General features: G+C 38.5%; 1 protein-coding gene across 2 annotated transcripts; it reads right to left on the bottom strand.

Annotated features, from left to right (window-relative positions):
- Positions 1 to 1,963: 1,963 nt before the first annotated feature.
- Positions 1,964 to 15,150, bottom strand: UBLCP1 (ubiquitin like domain containing CTD phosphatase 1). 2 transcript variants are annotated; one of them, XM_072873585.1, is made up of 11 exons: positions 15,048 to 15,150; positions 12,225 to 12,418; positions 11,727 to 11,818; positions 11,221 to 11,306; positions 11,014 to 11,129; positions 9,809 to 9,907; positions 8,779 to 8,816; positions 6,427 to 6,525; positions 5,857 to 5,973; positions 4,351 to 4,478; positions 1,964 to 2,990 (listed from the first exon to the last, which is right to left on the bottom strand). In XM_072873585.1, the coding sequence occupies exons 2-11, from the start codon at positions 12,376 to 12,378 to the stop codon at positions 2,963 to 2,965; spliced, it is 957 nt and encodes a 318-aa protein (XP_072729686.1). In that variant the 5' UTR covers positions 12,379 to 12,418; positions 15,048 to 15,150; the 3' UTR covers positions 1,964 to 2,962. The 2 variants fall into 2 exon arrangements, with proteins under 2 accessions (XP_072729686.1, XP_072729687.1); XM_072873586.1 differs by having other exon boundaries at positions 12,225 to 12,415; positions 15,048 to 15,121.
- Positions 15,151 to 15,213: the final 63 nt, after the last annotated feature.

Raw genomic sequence — 15,213 nt, 5'->3', positions numbered from 1 at the left:
TCCTAGCCTATTCCCTTTAGCATCTGACTATGGACTTGCTCATGAGGTTGTCTAACTCCTTTCTGAACCTGCTGATGCCACCTGTCTCCACAACAAACTGTGGCAACAAATTCCAGGAGATTGCTACCTGCTGCTCTTAATTTTAACCCACTGTCTTATTTGTATGAGTGACCCCTCATTCTAGTATTGTGGGATCTGGTGAACATCAGTTTTGCACTTGCCTTATCCACAGCTTCACGATTTTATAAATCCCAGTCCTGTCTCAGCCAAGTAAATCACTGCAGCATTTTTAGAAGACAGCCAGTAAAATACACAGGCTTCTTTTTTTTGGGGGGGGGGGAATCCAAATTGCAAGACTAGCCTTCAAACATTAAATATGATAAGGGAAACAACATTAGTCATGAGACACAATGACTGGTTGTGGTTTAGCTTCAGTCAGCAACCAAGCACCACACAGCCACTCGCTCACTCCCTCCCAGTGGGATGGGGGAGAGAATCGTAAGAGCAAAAGTAAGAAAACTCATGGGTTGAGATAAGAACAGTTTAATAATTGGGAAAAAGAAAAAAAAAAATTGTAATGAAAAGGAAAACAACAAGAAAGAGAGAGGAACAAAACCCAGGGGAAACAAAGCAAGTGATGCAACCGCACACCACCTGCTGACTGATGTCCAACCAGTCCCCGAGCAGCGGTTGCTGCCCCCTGGCCAACTCCCCCCAGTTTCTATACTGAGCATGACGCCATATGGTATGGAATAGCCCTTTGGCCAGTTTGGATCAACTGTCTTGGCTGTGCCCCCTCCCAGCTTCTTGTGCGCCTGGCAGAGCATGGGAAGCTGAAAAGTCCTTGACTAGTGTAAGCACTGCTTAGCAACAACTAAAACATCGGTGTGTTATCAATATTATTCTCATCCTAAATCCAAAACGCAGCACTATACCAGCTACTGGAAAGAAATTTAACTCTATCCCAGCTGAAACCAGGATACTTGTCAGCAGCAGCAATGTCCTACCATCACATCGAGATCATACTCTCACATGTTCCATTGCAGCTTATAAAATACTTGAAAGGGGAGTGTACATCTACTTCAGATCAGCAAATACTTTGAAATTCTGGGATGAAATCCCAGTGTCACTGAAATTAAAAAAATAAAGTTTTTTTTTGTTTGTTTTTTTGTTTTTTTAAATGTTCCTTGTATAAAGCAAAAGAAATGAATATCGCTTGTTCACTGCAAAACTTCTGTTTGTACACCAACTTTGAGGAAAAACGTATGGGCGCATATTTAAATACATTCCCTTGGTTCCATTTTCTCTGTCTGGCTAGCATAACAAACTCTATAGGTGACTCAAGTGCAAGGCCTTGACTTCTTTCAACTCTTTAAACTGAAAGGTATTCCAGTACCTGTATACCAGTCCTATATTCCAGTATCTATGCTACTGTAGCCTTCCTAGGTAAAGGATCACTGTTCTAACCTCAGGGATTGTATCTGTGCTGTATGCCCTCAGTCAGCCTTCTAGTTCAGAAATCAGCTCTAGGAGAGAAAACTTCAGAAATTCACCCTCCATATTACCTAAACCAAAGATTTTATGCATCAGGTTTCTGGTTTACTAGTTTAAAACACAGCTTGGGTTGGCACTAAACCATGAAGAGCAGCAGATAAGAAACTGTATATTTTCTGACAGGTCACTGAGCCGGAGCCTAACATGTTCATCTTAACAGCTCATTTGTGTCTGCTGTCCTGACACTCTGACATTTGCTGTCAAGGTTCCTTTCCCAGGCAGCTAGGCGCTTTACTATTCAACACCACTGCCCTAATCTGCAGCGGCACATACCCGTCTCTTACTTAACTACTGATGCACAATCGATGTCTCTGGAATCCAAAGAAACCCCCCCCCAAAACAGAATCAAGATTATCAATGGCTTCTCTGTTGTGCAAACTAGATATTTTAAGACAGCACAGGACACAAATTATGAAAAAAGGTATTTATTATTTACACAACTGCTATAGTTCCTTAAGAACAATATATACCATATTTATTTGAAAGGGTCAGTCTTCTTTCAAATACATGAACTGCATAATGCACAAGTGTTGATAATGCCAAAGAGCAGTCACATCACACTTCTATAGTGCAGGCATAAGCAGCGCAAGTAAATGATATTTCAAGAACAGTATGGCTGAATATTGTATTTAAACACAGTGTTCGCACTTTGACAAGATTTAGCTAGAAGAGAACAAGGGTTTTGTTCATGCTTTGTTAGGAATGTGACTTTCCCATCTGAGGTTTAAACCCTTTATCTGACATACGAGAATTTTTCAGGCAGACTGCTTTTCACTTACCAAATAAGAGTGGGTTTCTCTCCCTCAAACTTCAAGCTTTTGTTTTCCAGTAAACACTGCTTTATAGTACATGTTCACACACTGGGGTAAATTTGCCACAGAGGTGGTACTTTCCCATCTTACTGTCTTGCACAGAGAAACACTGACATACTAATACATACCAAACTTAGACAACTTGTAATTTATAGACTTAAATACTGGAATGGGAGAGGGAGACTGTTTCTAAAGATGGAGGGAATAGAGGGCTTATACAATTCATACACTGCCAAGGTTGGCTCCTTACTCAACTTTTTTGGTCTAAATATTTTTTTTCTAGTTTCAGAATGGTTTTGGTCTTTAATGGTTATGGTTGTACTTCGGCAGCAAAGGAGAGGAAAGTATTTTAAGTAGTAACACCAGAACTGAATGCAAGAAAAAGTAACTGACTTGTTTCTCCCACTTTGAGCTTATTGCTGTGATCTTTTAAAAAAAAAAACCCCACAACCAACCACCTGGAAGACCAAGTATAGCAGTCATTCTGGCATTGGATCCAGTGTCCAGCACTATTATACTCTAGCATAAAAGCAAGAAAAAGTCCAATGATCTTAGTTATGTTCCCTTCAATTCAGTGCCACACAATTTTATTAGCGTTATTGTCCTTGCTTCTTTGAAAGATACCTGAAAGAAACAAAAGTACAGTTTTTCACAAAATAAGAGGTAGGTACAAATATATCTAGTACGTTTTATAAACTCAAAGTATGAATCTGCTTTCTTTTCTCACTAGCAATCCCCCTATTGATAACCAAAAATTAGAAATGTGATCAATACTACTTATGATTTTATTTGATTTCAACATTCTTTCACTTCTATGATAGGTTATGTTACAGTAATTCAAAGTCATGTTTTTAGTTACTCCATTAGGTTTTTTAAACAAAAGGGAGGAAGGAAATGGAAACATGTTTTATTCTAAGAGGTTGAAAATTACATCAGTTGGAAAAGTAGCTATTATATCCTCTAAGATAAAAAGGCCCATTAGATATGGCACTCCTTCAAATAAATTTGAGACTTTAATGAACAGTCATCCAGCATAACCTGAAAAGAACAGCCCTCTACTAGCTGCTTTAGAGAATCTGAGTTACTCCAAAATGCTTGTTTTCTGATCTCTTACCACTACAGCTGGAGCAATCTGGCTATGTGGTAACACTGAAGTCTTTGCAAATACTCTAGGAAAAAAAATCCAACCAATTTAACTGACAGTGTGAAACATCCAGTGAATTTCACTGCTTTAACATTTGACTTCCTGTTCTAATCAGAAACAAGAAAGAAAATTGTATCAAGTTTGCAAGGCTGTTCTTTTCAGCACTAAATGAGTGTTTTTCGAATAGCATATGGCACACAAATTTTTTCACATGTATTGAAACTTCAGGCTGTTGCATAAAACCATTAAGAAGAATTTTGCCCAAACACTTCAGCTAATCATTCTCTAGCAAGAATTAGGATGCTAACTGGTGCCCTAAGCATTTGGAAAACACTTGTTCATAACACAGTAACTTACATTTCAGAGCTGATGAATACCGTAATACCACACAACTTGGATAGTGCCTGAGAACCACATTGTAACACCCCAAACCTCTGAAGTAACAGCCAGAAAAGTTGCCTCGTAACACAGACCTGAGATCTGAACTGACAGCCTAACTTTGTAGGGGTGGAAAGAGAGAGATTTCCAGGGACCAGGTTCCTTCAAAAATTCTTTTCCCTTTAGGAAGCATAATTGCTTCATTGAAAACAGTTGGTGGTCCTGAATAGTGGAGAAGTATGAAAAAAAAGGTCCATTCTGTCAAAATCTTATCATTTTAGTGAAGCAGGCCAAACACTATAGCCATATTAAAATTCTACTCAAACTAAAAGGATCTTCAATAACTGTAAGTGATGTCAAAGTTCATCAGCTCAGTTGTTTCCAGTCTTTGTATAGACAACCTCAAGCAAACACAGTGGGGTCAGGGACAGAAGGAAGAAAGAATTTTGACTTTGTTCTTACCTTTCCCAATGTTTGTGATTCAGCTCCAAAAAGTCATCTAATTTTGCTATTTCTTTGAGGTATTGAGTGAGCTTTAGTAGCTCCTTGTCTTTATCCCGATTTAAATGTGCTTTCATAAAAGGCCTTATCTATACAAAATAAATAAACGGGGTATAACCATTTGCTCAAACTAAGAAAAATTCTTCCGATTCTCTATCATTTACCACCTAGTTAAAATATATTTTCAGTACTATGCCAAGTTATAACTTCTCTTAGGTAAGAGGAAGAAAAACCTTTTCCATTAGTGGCCACATCCAATTTGCCTTGTTATTCATGCAAACTGTACTGTAGGGTTTTTGCCTTGCATGCCCACCAGGAAGAAATTTGTTTTTTCTTGCACTTCTTCAGGCCTTCCCCTCCCACTCAGACAGAATAATAAAATGATCTGGAATGGACTGCCACATTTTCTAATATGATTTCATAGATATTTTTGCAGGAGACATGAGGGGTTTTCAGCTCTGCTTTATGAGTTGTGTGGCATCACTGGAACCAGATGCTTTTTTTCAACAAAAAGCATTTGATTACAATCATAACTTCTGTGAAAAGAGATGTGAGAAATGAAGCTTATCTGACAACTGCTTTAAACTTGGAATACATTATACCTGTGCCTTGTTTTAGTGATTAAACGTTCTTGTCTGCAGCTCTGTTAACATTTTGACAGATGTCTTTCAAATCTGAGCTAGAGGGAGCTCTCTGGATAATCCTCTCCCAGCAAGATCTTTGCTATTCCTGATTCTCCTAACACTGTACAACTCCAATTAACATAATCTTGCTAGATCTCATCAATTGCTATCCTCTTCACATCATGGATACTTTCAAAGAAACACCATCTTGGATTTCTGCATTTGAAAAATCTTTTTTTAAAAGAAATTTATGAGGGTTCTTTTAGTACCATACTGCAGTATCATCATATATAAGCAGAAATTTAAGTTGCATTCTTCTTATTTAGAACCAGCACTGATAATGGAGCACAAACTGGTTGACAACTTTATAAAATGAAATATTTGCTGTTCTGCAGTCAAAATGGCTCGAGGTATTAATTACTTCCCAGAACAGAACGCTTGCTATTACATTGGCATACCACCATGAAGTACAGCCACTTGTTATTTAATTTATTTTCTGAATATAACCACTCTTGAGATTGAACATCACATATTTCAACGGTGCCTGTCAGCAATGCCCAGCTTGATTATGGCTCACAGGTATAATTTAAGCAGAAATCATAACTTCATTGACTTTGGTAGTCTCTTAAAAGCTCACTTAATAGTGAAACAAAGCTTATTTAATATTACTATTAGGGAAGTATTAGTCCAGACAAATGGCAATCTAAATGAAAAAACATAATAAAATATGCATCTTTGCTAGTTAAGAATAGCCTTTCTTTATGATACAGCAAAGAACTATGAGAAAGTACTACTTGAAGTATAAGAAGAAGTAGTAATAAATGAAAATTCCAGTTAAAATTACCTTGAGTCCATTTTGTGGATTCATTAGGAAGTTTCGGCCAATATCATCAAACATAATAGTATTTTTTTTGCTGTAATATTCTGAAAATTTTCCCCAGATAACACCAAGAGGCTTCACCTGCAAAACCAACACATACAGGGTACCTGAGGTAAATCAGATCACATGCAGGAGATGAAAATACCAGTCTATAGGAACTTGAGTCCAAACTCAAATGGTTGTATTCTTTTGCTGAAAAATTAGCGGGTAGTTGGACTTTAATAAGGGAAGAGATGTGAAATAGTATAACATACTAAATACCCCCCATACTAAAGAAAACCTTTCTGTTGGTACTAAATTTTCTTACAACAATTCTCTATTATCTGATTTGAAGCCAGTGTCATCCAAATGTACTACTCGAAATAACACATGAACACAGAATTTCAGTAGAAAAAAAAATAATATACGCTTCCAAGATTCTTACAGTTTTCTTGCATGAAAACTCCAGCACAATTTTATTGTTGAATATTTCAAAGGGGTATGATAACACATCAGTTGAATGTAGAAAAAGATCAGGAAAAAATAGGTACTCACATCTATTAGTCCTCTTCTAGGAGTGTGCACTGTTATCATGGCAGCACTGTCCAACATGAAAGTTATCTTGTAGTTTGCATTGGTACTCACTCCAAGCTCCTGCATCACAAAGATTTATTATTAAAGCTTCTAGTTATGACAGTTTTACTGCTGTACAACTGAAACCACGATTGTAATACATTGTTTCTGAAAGGGTGAGCTGCTGAGGATTACCAGAGACACACTAAAAATAGGTATCTGGGGGGCTTTAGATTTTTTTTTTATCCAGTAAGAATCATAAAAGTACATCATTCTACCAAGAGAAAAAAAGCTGACGGGGATTTATTTTTGCAGTGTTTACTATCAGAAACTTATCAACTGATGTCAGCATAAAATCAAAGCAACTTTGCAGAAAAGGTAAAATAGAGAGAGGTCTTGCTCATACCTTCATGCATAGCCTTTCACAAGTTCTACATGCCTCAACTTTACTGAATATCTATTGCAAGGGTAGCAACCGTGTGCTGCCTGGTATTTGTTCCTTCCAGTAAGTTGCAACAAATCACAGCCCAATCAAAGATGAAATACACAGTAACAGTTCATTGTTACCCTTTCCTCCTACACATGTCCAAGATCACCAATGTTAGCCAGACATCTGTCAGTTTGCACTTTAAAGATTTGATAACTCCTGAAATAAAGACTCTAAGGAAAACTTACCCATTTTAGAAAAAAAAAAAAAAAACCCAAAACCAAAACTTTGACTAGATGAGAGAGCATCACTTCAATTTCAAATCCTTTACAAAGTTGAAAAGTAATAGTAAAATCTGCTGATGTTATAACGCAGATGTTGCTGACTTAAATTTCTGGTGCATGCAACAGCAGTAACGTGCAAAGCTACACAACAAGGAGGAAACATCCACTGCAGCAGCTCTCTTGCAGATATCCAGCCACACTTAACTGATTTCTTTTACATGAAAAAGTGAATCTTGCAAATAAAAAGCACTACCTACCTGGGTCAGCATCCTGTTATACTGAAAAAACTAGCTGTTCTAGACTGTCTGAATTCCAGGCATAAATAGATGGTAAATGAGAGATTAAACTTGGTTATCTGATACTCCCTTCTTTTTAATGCTGCTCCTGCTTTGTAGTTTAAACCAAAAACTTTAATGCCAAGTATTGCTGCGATCATTGTTCCCTGACAAAAAGTGAAACTTTTAGAGGTAAGCACCCCTGGTGCTATCAGTTTAAAGAGAAACAGCAGTTGGCATCTAGTAGTAGGAATCTCAACTGATCAAGATCCAGGAGTAGGCATAGAGAGGTTGCGATTCAGTAACATATAAAAGGGCTGGAAAGGTGACCTAGAAAGGTAGAAGGGTGACCAAAGCATGGGAAACAGCCCAGTTTTGAACAATGGTTTTCCACAAGATTGAATCCTAGCACTATACTGACAGACACAACATAAACAGAGATGTAACACTGCCACAAGAAGTGCAATGTTTGCAAGACTTTTTTTTTTTTACTCACGCTAACTCTACTTCATAGTTCTGACTAAAGGTTCTCATTTCTGAGATCACTCTCAGGCATTTTTGTTTGTTTAGAAAAATAGCAGCAATTCATTATTTTGAGGAGGAGAACACTGGTGCTTTACTTTGTTAAAACCTGAAAAAAATGGTTAGCCTATAACAAAGAGTGGAGATACAAAAGCTTAAATTTGGAAGTTTTCCCTGAAATGGAAACAAGCTTTGATTTATAAGCATAAAAAACCCCAACCCACCAACCAAACATACAGCAATTCTGAGAAAGCTCATTAGATTTACAGCTAAGCCTGACTGTAAATATGTTTACCACTAGGTCAGCTGTGCAAAACTGGCTAGTTGCCTGATTTAGGTACGGAAGAAACTAGGATTAAAACAAGAGCTCTTACGGATGTTTAATAAGGCAGAGGAAGCAACAGAACCACACAGCTGCAAGAGGTACAAGATAAATATGAAAAGAGTTTCCTCTTGATAACCTACTCTGGTATGCCACAACTGTCTGCTCCTTTAAAAAAAATGATATTACACTTAAAGACTATAATTAGAGGTAAGATGAAAGCAACTGTCACGGCTGCGTGACTAAGTTTCAGCAGGTACTGACTTGTGTTTAGTTCTGCTAAATTTAGCATCTACTGCTGATAGTTTGTGTGGGATTCTAAAATTAGATTGAATCTAGTTTTGTGACAAAGATAATTTGAAGTGACTATGAAGATTTAAAAAACTTGGGTTTTGATTCATACAACCTCCCCACTTGCTAACCCACTCTATAACGCTGAGCATGAGTCCACCTATATGAACAGCTAGCCAGACTAGAAACAAATTACACATTTTCAGAACTTACTTTCATTTTAGCTTCAATCCACTTCATATTAGTAGCAGCTGAAACAAAAGAGAGAAAACAGAAAGAATAGTTTATCAAAATAAGTCAGTGACAGGCAAAAACGAAACAAGCCAAGAAACTGTTCACTTAACGTATCAAATTTTTACACAAAATTTAATTTCAGAAAGATACATCCTTGTTACAGCTTTTAGGGTTCACTGCCTTGAAGACAGTCTTGCTTCATGGAAGTTTATTTTTATTTGGAAAAGCTTACTTTTCAAATTAACAACTAGATGAAGCACTGCATGCGTTTAAACCATTTTCTAGATCAGCTGTTACTGAACTACAGTCTGCAGGACCATAAGAAGTGGGCTACACCTGGTTTCAGGAACAATACTGCCTGTGCAGGATTTTCTCCTGGAAGCAATGATAAGAATACATAAGGCCTGGAAAGGACAACGTGTCAACATTGCTCACTGATCTAAGAATATGTGGAAACATTGTTCCAGACTATGAAAACTAAATTCTATAATACAATTTTAATATGGTTTAAACTCTGCACTGTCTGAAGTCTGTTCTCCAGCTGTTGGACAGGAAGTGAAACAGCATGCAAAGGCAAATGATCAACAATCCCCGTAGACAGGAGAATTTGGTTCATTTGGCAGTTCACTACTTATTGTCTGGCTTGAGATTATTTGTAAAGATAGCTATCAAACAGTGGGTGAATGTTGATTATACAATTCTGTTACTTCAAGCACTTGTTTGTTTGTACAAAGTAACACTCAGTAAAGTGATCTTGAGCTTTATACTATAATTAGATCAATTCACGTTAGCAATATGTGGTGCTTTTTCACATAAGAATTACTATTTTTCTAAAACAGCTCTAATAGCTGTGTGAACATTCCTGCTGAATGTATTACAGCTAAGCATTCACGTATTGGTTTAGATCTTGTGATTCACACTAAAAAACAATATAAAAACCTCCCACCTGGAGTCTCTGCTCTGAATGACAATTTACAATAAAGTCTTAGGTATTGAGTATAAAACTTACACCAAATTACAATATCATAATCCTCATACGCAGATGTCAGGAATTCATGAAGGTATGGCCTCATCAGTTCTACCCCAGTTTCAGCACATGATCTGTGGTCTAAAAAGAATATAAGAGAGAAACAATTTATTATTAAAGTTTAAGTTAAGTTATTAAAGTTCAGTCTGACTTTCCTATCTATCCAGAGACCTGAAGAGTTTCATGAGGGAAGCACTGGGGCACTTTAAAATCATGAATGAATTCATAGCAAACTACCATTCCCATTTTAAAGGTGGAGAGAAGAAGCAGAGGGGATATTTATCTGTTGATCCTTACAGGTATTTGAGGGCTTAGGTAATAATTAAATCAGAGATCTGTGGGTCTGAATATCTTTGAAGAGTAAGGCCAAATAGTTCATCTGTGCACCTTAGCAAATTTGTAATAGCCCAGATATGAAACAGATTCCTTCAAACGTAGTCCAGTTAATTTTGTGAACATATATCAAGCTTATTTCAGACTTGCAAACGTTGCCTGTTCCAATTAGAAAACTGCTGTCAAATTCTGCTAGCAGAAGACCTCTAAATAAAAATTTTAAACTCAGTAATAGGTTGAATTTTTATTTGAGATTGTAAACAAATTTTATCAAAAAGGAAAGCTAAGGAAAAGGAATAAAGCAAGCTATTATTTACTGCTTATAGTCAAGCTGCCATGACACACCTACATCCCAGAAAATTGAGTCAGAAGGAAAACTCTGGCTTCCAAAAAAACCAGTCTGACAGAATTTTCAAGTAAAACATGTTTTTGTGCATGTTTAGTAACAATCTGGAAATAAAATTTGAAGCTATTCTCCCACGCCCCCCAAAAATGGAGTCAATCAGGTACAGACTGAGATGGTTGTGTTACAATATCTTTCCCTGCCACCGTGATGGCCAAGATGCAAGTTGATCAAGAGAAAGATTATTTGGATAAAATACTAAATTAATACTTTTTAATGTCTTCTTGCAGAAAGTAAATAGTTGCTGCACTAAAATCAACAATATGCAACACTTACAAAGCCAAATGCTTTTTAAAATAAGACCCCACAATATTACAAAGCAGAAGTTATATAGTACCACACATACCAAAGTTACTGAAGAAGATTTGTAAAGCAAAAATCAAGAAATGTGAACTAGCAAATAAACTGATCTCTTAAACAAACAAAAACCACAAGTTGCATAAAATCTCACCAAATAGTGTATAATCAACATCTAGCACCAGCAGCTTTTTTCCTTCTCTAGGAGGATTCAGAATTTCCACTTTGTATTCTTTAACTCTGCGGGAAATTTTTAGTAGATTTTCTTCCCTAATATAACAGTGCAAAAACTTACAGTTAATTAAAATGCATACTGTACATTCTATAACAGGACTGTTTTTTAACAGCTAAAACTCCTAACCTATTTTCTACTTCCACAACTTCCTCTTCAATATCAAAGTCATTGATGACATCATCATTATCAGGAGGTGGCCCAAGGACATCTTCCTAAAGGAATAATAATAAAAGATAACTACGATCACTGAAGGAAAATAACAACGGATAAGAAGTTTCTGTTCCTGCACACTACAGGAAAAAAATTACTATTTAACCAAAATTATTTCACTTTACTAGTGGAAAGAATTACTAAAGTATACTGTTAATTTTTCAGATTTGAGAAGTCAGTGAATATCATAATAATAGGTTTGTACTTTAAGTCCAGAACAATACAGGAGTTTAATGAATACACTGCTATCAGAGTTCTGCAGAAAAGCTCACTTTACATAGAAAAATAAACACCAACAGAAGTCTACTGTACTACTATTTTTCACATGACTACTGGAATATTCAAAATTTAAAATTGTAACGAGGAGACATATATAAAAGCATCTTTTCCTGTTTAAGCTAATAAACAAGTAAAGTATTTACCAAACTCTCTTCACGAGTGCCCATCATCATAATTTTAGTATTTGGTTTCAACTTGAGAGCTCCAAGTTTAACATCATCATCTGCAGGTTTGCCTATAATGCGAGCAAATAATTTTTTTTACTGGGGTAGAGAGATTTTAGAAAACTGTCAATACATTTCATGCTTAGTTGAAATAAGCTACCCATCAAACACCAGAATACCCCAAGCTGTATTATCGTCCTCCTCCATATACAGATACATTGCTTGTCTGGCTAGCAGCAATTTAACTTTTTTTAATGTGTGTTTGCCACACTTCCATGTCAGCCATTAAAAAATGACCAGGTAGATGTAGCAATAATAAACTATATCCAGTGATGTATAAAATTCCTATGTTCATTCAAAAGCTACATCTGGGATGTAGATGCCCTGTTAGTAGACGCATCCTGGCTAGGTTTAGAGGATGTTAGTCCATAAATATCTTGGGCACATCCACAACAAATCATAAACATAAATAATTACCCTTCATTTTAAGTCCAAGTAGTTTTTGACGCTCTGGTAGCACTCCAGTAAGGCCTTTAAGAGACTGCTTCAGATCCAACACTGTGTCTTCTTCTGATAGCGAGGTTATCGTATACTCCTGTCCACCCCATTTTATTATGAGAGACAGAGACATCCTTGAAGCATATGTTCAGTATTATTTTCTGAAAAATCTGCTGCAGGAGGAAAATACAATGATCATGTAAGGAAGAAATAGGATAATTACTCTTTTCAGAGACAAACCATACAGTCTGTTTAAAGTATTTTTGATTTTTTATTATATTGTACATCAAAGAGCTGTTTGTTTTGCACGAACAGATGATAAACATGTTGATAAAATGTTGAAACTAAGGGAGAAAGAACAGCACTAAAACTGGGGCTCCGAGTTCCACTTCAATGTATTTAGCAATGTCACATTCACCGTTTGCTCCAGCATATGCTCACTTGCTGTGTGTTCTGTGCAGGTACAGCCTGTTCACTGCACAACCGGCACCCAAGCAGAGTACTGCAGTGTCATAAAAGTAATTTCAAATCTCAGAAATGTCCTCTGCAATAATTACACAACCAAACCAGCCACGGATATCTTTACATATGTAACAACAAAACAGCTAATATGAAATACCTAAAATATATAAAACCATAAAAATAGTTCTGAACCCAACAATTCACTTTTAGCATTGGATTTCTCTATTCACTTTCACTAAGATCTGTGTAATACCTGCAGTAATACACACCCCAGGTCACGTCTCACTGTAGCAATATCAAAGTAAGAGTTTGAAAACAAAGCCAAAATACACACCTACACAACGCAATTACAGTGTAAGAACTGCACTTTCATTGCAGTGCTGACAAAACAAACAATTATACTATCTTTAATTTACACAGCATCACTTATACAAATTGTATGTAACAATTTAGTCCTACATGAAACACAGCAGAAAAACAAGATTTTTAGCTTTTTGTGGAAGGAAGAACACGTTTTTTCTGTTAAAGCTTGGAAACAGAGAATCAAGGAGATAGAAAGGTATGAAAAGGCTGTTACAGACTGCCAGGAGATGCAGAGGAGGCCTCTGCACCACTAATGGTGAGATTGTCCTCGAAAGACTGATATTCAAAAAGAAGAGAGAGCAGACCTGTGAAAAAAATTGAGGCTATCCACTTTCAGGAAATGCATTACACCAAGAAATACAGGTCTGGCAATTCTGAAAAATCTCATAATCCAAAAATCTGATCCCTCTTCCTCTCTAGCATTGTATTCTCAGAGGTTACCTGCTCTCAGACAAAATACTTCTCATTTATACAGTATAGCCTATTAGGAACGAACAAGTAATTACTCAGGCATACCCACCAAGCTCAGACCAGATAAGAAATAGAGGGCTAGATACAACCTGCTTGTTGAGAACACTACAAGCCACACCTCCACACTATTCCCTCTAAGAGCCCTGAAAACAAATTGAAGAGGAAAACTGGTATCACAGAAAAATGAATTTTCCTTCCCCCCCCCCCCAATATCCCCAAATCAGATAGGGACCTAGTATTATCCTGTGAAAAAGACTCATGAAAAAGGGGTCTTAGAAGCACCAAGAAATTCAACTGAGGTTAAGGCTGCACAGCGTCAAGTAATGTTGATAGATAGGGTCATTATCATAAATTATCCCTGTCCATATTTCTTAGACTAAGTTTACAGAAAGAAGAGGATATTGTCTGTACCATACACCTGTACCATACACCTCAAATAATTCTGCAAGAAAATGCATAGGGCAAGAACTGTAAGAAAACTTCTCAAGTCTCTGTCCAGGGCTAAATTGGAAGGATCTTCCCTTCAAAGTTGAGCACTTGACCAACCGTCTATCCTTACTGAATTACACTCCTGTCAAGATGGGTGTTATCAGAAATGCCAAACAGAAGAAAGACACCTTTATTCAATGCCAAATCCCTAAGGAGACTGAGTGTGGTCACTAGAATCAATGATTACAGGAAAAGAGATTAGGAGCAGAGAAAGTCACAGGGATTTTCAAAGTTTCTACCATCAGGGCTGGACACCATGTGAAACTGAAGCTTACTGAAATGAAGCCTGCTTTGGTTAATTACATTTTCAGAGCCTTCACAAGCCCCTTGGACCAGCAAGAGCCTTCAGGTTGGAAGGTCATTGGGACAGAGAAAGCGTTAAAGTTGCGTTGTTATAATTAAATTGTCGCATTACGCCACTTGTCTTGGAAGATTTGGAAGCGAGACATACACATCTTTAAGTTTCACTAAGCAACGTAAAACATAAACATAAAACCCCCAAAACACAGAAAGTGCAATACTGTCCAGACGGGACCGCAGCCCTTTCTACTACACCGCAACAGGTGGAGGACGGGGTTTCAAATCAGAAGATGCTCTGCGTCAGCCCCTACCGCAAACACGTCTCTGGACAGCAGCCGCAGGAGCACAAGCCGAGGTTCGCTTCCCCCCCGTCTCCCCTCGGGGCTGTCCCAGCAGCGACCCGGGGCGAGGCGAGCGGGGAGAGCCCACACGCTGCTGCCGGCCCCGGGGCCTGGGGAGCCCCTCCCGCCCCGCAGACGTTACGGGGGCACCGACCCGGCCGAGACAAGCGCCCGCCCTCGGGCCCCTCCCGCGACCGGCCCTGCCTCACCCCGGCCCGGTAAAGCCCGGCCTCCGCCGCACACGGGCGGGCTCGGGCCCAGACCCACCGGGCTGCCCCGGCGATCGGGGAACGGCGGCGCTGCCCGCAGCCCACCGGGTCACAGTGCCGCCGCCGATCCGCCCCCCGCCCCTCGGCAGCGCGATGCGGCCCCTCACCCTGGCAACGGAACCGGCACCGTCCCGCGATCCGCCGCACCGGAAGCGGAACTGGCGCCCACCGGAAGCGGGAGGGGGGAGGCAGCGCGCGGCGCCCGCAGCCGCCCGGATGTGCGCGGGTTTCCCGCTCGGCGGGCGGCAGCGTCGCCATGGCAGCGCGGGGCGG

Source organism: Ciconia boyciana, chromosome 9, assembly GCF_034638445.1.
Source record: "Ciconia boyciana chromosome 9, ASM3463844v1, whole genome shotgun sequence".
Classification (NCBI taxonomy): Eukaryota; Metazoa; Chordata; class Aves; order Ciconiiformes; family Ciconiidae; genus Ciconia; species Ciconia boyciana.
Note: the sequence above shows the minus strand (reverse complement) of the source record. Positions and strands in the feature narration are given on the sequence as shown.

What these genes read in the sequence shown, in the direction of transcription:
- UBLCP1 (XM_072873585.1), bottom strand. Translation starts at nt 12,378, where the DNA reads ATGTCTCTGTCTCTCATAATAAAATGGGGTGGACAGGAGTATACGATA. An exon ending in GCACTCGTGAAGAGAGTTTG is followed by an intron (nt 11,307 to 11,726) that starts GTAAATACTTTA and finishes TTATTCCTTTAG; the next exon opens with GAAGATGTCCTTGGGCCACC. An exon ending in TTATGATATTGTAATTTGGT is followed by an intron (nt 8,817 to 9,808) that starts GTAAGTTTTATA and finishes CTTTTGTTTCAG; the next exon opens with CTGCTACTAATATGAAGTGG.